A 5,665-nucleotide genomic window follows, 5' to 3' on the forward strand; every position below is an offset into this window, starting at 1 on the left:
TATGGGTTACACGGGCTCTGGCCGTGGTACCCCATCTATGGCTCCCCTCTCCCCCCAGCACCTCCGAGGACCCCCCCGCTCCTTCACTGGGCCAGATCCAACCCGAGCTCTACGGAGCCGGTGCCGCCGCCGCCGCCTCCTCCTCTTCCTCTTCCTCCCTTCCCCTCCCTGCCTCGGGGGCCTCCCTCCCCACCGGCGCCCCCTCCAGCTCCCCCTTGCTCCCCACGGGCGGTAGCGGCGCCACGCGGGGCCGCTTGTGCGTTGCGCTGCGCTACTCCTTCGGCACCCAACAGTTGGTGGTGCGCGTGCTCCGCGCCACCCAACTGCCCCCCAAAGGCCCCCATGGCGGTGGCGACCCCTACGTCCGTATCCATCTCCTCCCCGACCGGAAGAGGAAGTTCCAGACCCGGGTGCAACGGCGCACGCGGGAGCCGGTCTTCGACGAGGCCTTCGCCTTCGCCGTGCCCTTCGGCGAGCTCCCGGCGCGGCGCCTCCACTTCGGCGTCTACGACTTCGAGCGCTTCGGGCGGCACGAGCTGGTGGGCAGCGTGGTGATGGGCAACCTGCTGGAGGCGGCCGAGCGCGGCGCCGACGAGCCCCTCTGGAGGGACATCGTGGAGGGAGGAGGGGTGAGGGAGATGGGGGGGAAGATGGGGGGGGTGGGGGCGTGAAGAGAGGTGATGGCATCGATGGCGGCGGCGACGGAGTCAATAGCGGCATCGAGATCGGCGGCGGCGGCGTCAACAGTGTCATTGTCGTCATCGACAGCAGCATCAACATCGATGGCATCATCAACAGCTTCATCAACATCAATGGCATCATCATCCTCAACAGCGTCATCATCATCGACAGCATCATCAACATCAATGGCATCATCATCATCAACAGTGTCATTGTCGTCATCGACAGCAGCATCAACATCAATGGCATCATCATCCTCAACAGCGTCATCATCATCGACAGCAGCATCAACATCAATGGCATCATCATCATCAACAGCGTCATCGTCATCATCGACAGCATCATCAACAGCTTCATCAACATCAATGGCATCATCAACATCAATAGCATCATCATCATCGACAGCGTCATCAACAGCTTCATCAACATCAATGGCATCATCATCCTCAACAGCGTCATCATCATCGACAGCAGCATCAACATCAATGGCATCATCATCATCAACAGCGTCATCATCATCATCGACAGCATCATCAACAGCTTCATCAACATCAATGGCATCATCAACATCAATAGCATCATCATCATCGACAGCGTCATCAACAGCTTCATCAACATCAATGGCATCATCATCCTCAACAGCGTCATCATCATCAACAGCAGCATCAACATCAATGGCATCATCATCATCAACAGCGTCATCATCATCATCGACAGCATCATCAACAGCTTCATCAACATCAATGGCATCAACATCAATAGCATCATCATCATCGACAGCGTCATCAACAGCTTCATCAACATCAATGGCATCATCATCCTCAACAGTGTCATCATCATCGACAGCATCATCAACATCAATGGCATCATCATCATCATCGACAGTGTCATCATCATCATTGACAGTATCATCAACATCAATAGCATCATCATCATCGACAGCATCATCAACAGCTTCATCAACATCAATGGCAACATCATCATCAACAGCGTCGTCATCATCGACAGCATCATCAACATCAATTGCATCATCATCATCATCATCGACAGCATCATCAACATCAATAGCACCATCATCGTCATCATCGACAGCATCATCAACATCAATAGTACCATCATCATCAACAGCGTCATCGTCGTCATCGACAGCATCACCAACATCAATGGCATCATCATCATCAACAGCATCATCGTCATCGTCAACAGCATCATCATCATCATCATCATCATCATCATCATCATCATCGACAGCTTCATGAACATCAATGGCATCACCATCATCAACAGCGTCATCATCATCGACAGCATCATCAACATCAACAGCATCATCATCATCAACAGCGTCATCAGTATCAATGGCTTCATCATCAACAGCATCATCACCATCAACGTCATCAACAGCTTCATCATCATCAACAGCATCATCATCATCAGTGTCATCAGCACCATCGTCAACGGCTTCATGCATCTACATCTTCATCAATGGCATCATCATCATCAACGTCATCAGTGCCATCATCAATGGCGTCATCAACGACATCATCATCATCATCAATGTCATCAACGGCATCATCATCCTCATCAATGGCGTCATCAACGACATCATCATCAATGTCATCAACGCCGTCATCAACGGCATCATCATCCTCATCAATGTCATCAGCACCATCATCAACGGCGTCATCAACGACATCATCATCATCCTCAATGTCATCAGCACCATCATCAACGGCTTCATCAACGACATCATCGTCATCATCAATGTCATCAACGCCGTCATCAACGGCATCATCATCCTCATCAATGTCATCAGCACCATCATCAACGGCGTCATCAACGACATCATCATCATCCTCAATGTCATCAGCACCATCATCAACGGCTTCATCAACGACATCATCGTCATCATCAATGTCATCAACGCCGTCATCAACGGCATCATCAATGACATCATCGTCATCATCAATGTCATCAACGGCATCATCAACGACATCATCATCATCATCAATGTCATCAACGCCGTCATCGACATCATCAATGACATCATCATCATCATCAGTGTCATCAACGCCGTTATCAACGACATTATCAATGACATCATCATCATCAGTGTCATCAACGCCGTCATCAACGGCATCATCATCGACATCATCATCAATGTCATCAACGCAGTCATCAACGACATCATCATCATCATCAATGTCATCAACGCCGTCATCAACGGCATCATCAATGACATCATCGTCATCATCAATGTCATCAACGCAGTCATCAACGGCATCATCAATGACATCATCATCATCATCAATGTCATCAACGCTGTCATCAATGGCATCATCAATGACATCATCGTCATCATCAATGTCATCAACGCAGTCATCAACGGCATCATCAATGACATCATCGTCATCATCAATGTCATCAATGCAGTCATCAATGGCATCATCAATGACATCATCATCATCATCAATGTCATCAACGCTGTCATCAATGGCATCATCAATGACATCATCATCATCATCAATGTCATCAACGCTGTCATCAACGGCATCATCAACGACATCATCATCAATGTCATCAACGCCGTCATCGACATCATCAATGACATCATCATCATCATCAATGTCATCAACGCCGTCATCAACGGCATCATCATCCTCATCAATGTCATCATCATCAATGACATCATCATCATCATCCCCAGCTCCTTCATCATCGTCTTCATCCCCAGCTCCCCCGATGCCTTCTCCAAGGTCTTCGTCAACGTCTTCGCCAACAGCTTCCTCTGCTCCTCAACCTCACCCACACCCCACACCCCATACAACCCACACCCCATATACCCCATATCCCATATACCCCACACCCCATACACCCCACACCCCATACACCCCATACCCCACACCCCGTACACCCCATACCCCATAACCAATACACCCCATACCCCATATACCCCATATACCCCACACCCCATACACCCCATGCCCCACATACCCCATACACCCCATACCCCATACACCCCATATCTCATACCCCATATACCCCACACCCCATATCCCCTATACCCCATACACCCCATGCCCAATACACCCCACACTCCATACCCCATACATCCCACATCTCATACCCCATATACCCCACACCCCATATCCCCTATACCCCATACCCCATACCCAATACACCCCACACCCCCATACCCCGTATACCCCACATCTCATACCCCATATACCTCACACCCCATATCCCCTATACCCCATACACCCCATACCCCATATACCCCATATCCCATACCCAATACACCCCATACCCCATATACCCCACATCTCATACCCCATATACCCCACACTCCATCTCCCCTATACCCCATACACCCCATGCCCCATACCCAATACACCCCATACCCCATACACCCCACATCTCATACCCCATATACCCCACACCCCATATCCCCTATACCCCATACACCCCATACCCAATACACCCCACACCCCATACCCCATATACCCCACATCTCATACCCCATATACCCCACACTCCATCTCCCCTATACCCCATACACCCCATACCCCATACACCCCATACCCCATACCCAATACACCCCACACCCCATACACCCCACATCTCATACCCCATATACCCCACATCTCATACCCCATATACCCCACACCCCATATATTCCCTATACCCCACACCCCATACCCAATACACCCCACACCCCATACACAATATACCCCACATCTCATACCCCATATACCCCACACCCCATATCCCCTATACCCCATACACCCCATACCCAATACACCCCACACCCCATACCCAATATACCCCACATCTCATACCCCATATACCCCACACCCCATATCCCCTATACCCCATACACCCCATACCCAATACACCCCATACCCCGTATACCCCACACCCCATACCCCACATACCCCACACCCCATATCCCCTATACCCCATACACCCCATACCCCATACACCCCACATCTCATACCCCATATACCCCACACCCCATATACCCCATACACCCCATACCCCATATACCCCATACCCCACATACCCCACACCCCTCACCCCATAACCCCCACCCCCCCCCCACATCCCCTCTCTCCCCATTGCCAGGAGAAGGCCGACCTGGGCGAGCTCAACTTCTCCCTGTGCTACCTCCCCACGGCCGGGCGCCTCACGGTCACCATCATCCGCGCCGCCAACCTGCGCGCCATGGACCTCACCGGCCTCTCGGGTGCGCTGTGGGGCGGCTGTGGGGCGGCTATGGGGTGGGTGTGGGGTGGCTGTGGGGTGGGTGTGGGGTGGGTGTGGGGCGGCTGTGGGGCGGCTATGGGGTGGGTGTGGGGTGGGTGTGGGGTGGGTGTGGGGAGGGTGTGGGGTGGGTGTGGGGTGGCTGTGGGGTGGGTGTGGGGAGGGTGTGGGGTGGGTGTGGGGTGGGTGTGGGGAGGCTGTGGGGCGGCTGTGGGGCGGCTATGGGGTGGGTGTGGGGTGGCTATGGGGAGGCTGTGGGGAGGCTGTGGGGAGGCTATGGAGTGGGTGTGGGGTGGGTGTGGGGAGGTTGTGGGGCGGGTGTGGGGTGGGTGTGGGGTGGGTGTGGGGAGGCTGTGGGGCGGGTGTGGGGCGGGTGTGGGGTGGGTGTGGGGTGGGTGTGGGGAGGCTGTGGGGTGGGTGTGGGGAGGGTGTGGGGAGGCTGTGGGGTGGGTGTGGGGAGGCTGTGGGGTGGGTGTGGGGAGGCTGTGGGGCGGCTATGGGGTGGGTGTGGGGTGGGTGTGGGGTGGGTGTGGGCACGCTATGGGGTGGGTGTGGGGTGGGTGTGGGGGGTGTGGGGAGGGTGTGGGGCGGCTGTGGGGCGGCTGTGGGGTGGGTGTGGGGCGGCTGTGGGGCGGCTGTGGGGTGGGTGTGGGGTGGGTGTGGGGAGGCTGTGGGGCGGCTGTGGGGTGGGTGTGGGGTGGGTGTGGGGAGGCTGTGGGGCGGC

The 5,665-nt window shown here is 54.1% G+C and overlaps 1 protein-coding gene across 1 annotated transcript; it reads left to right on the plus strand.

Annotated features, from left to right (window-relative positions):
* Nucleotides 1-208: 208 nt before the first annotated feature.
* Nucleotides 209-4,924, plus strand: LOC130604391 (synaptotagmin-3-like; the record flags this gene model as incomplete). Its single annotated transcript, XM_057418895.1, has 2 exons — nucleotides 209-629; nucleotides 4,804-4,924. Coding segments are annotated over 2 exons (542 nt in total), but the record flags the coding sequence as incomplete, so codon positions are not given.
* Nucleotides 4,925-5,665: the final 741 nt, after the last annotated feature.

The sequence above is a fragment of the Pezoporus wallicus genome, unplaced genomic scaffold, assembly GCF_028554395.1.
Source record: "Pezoporus wallicus isolate ANWC-B61680 ecotype Strahan unplaced genomic scaffold, APGP_CSIRO_Pwel_v1 contig_13413, whole genome shotgun sequence".
NCBI lineage: Eukaryota > Metazoa > Chordata > Aves > Psittaciformes > Psittacidae > Pezoporus > Pezoporus wallicus.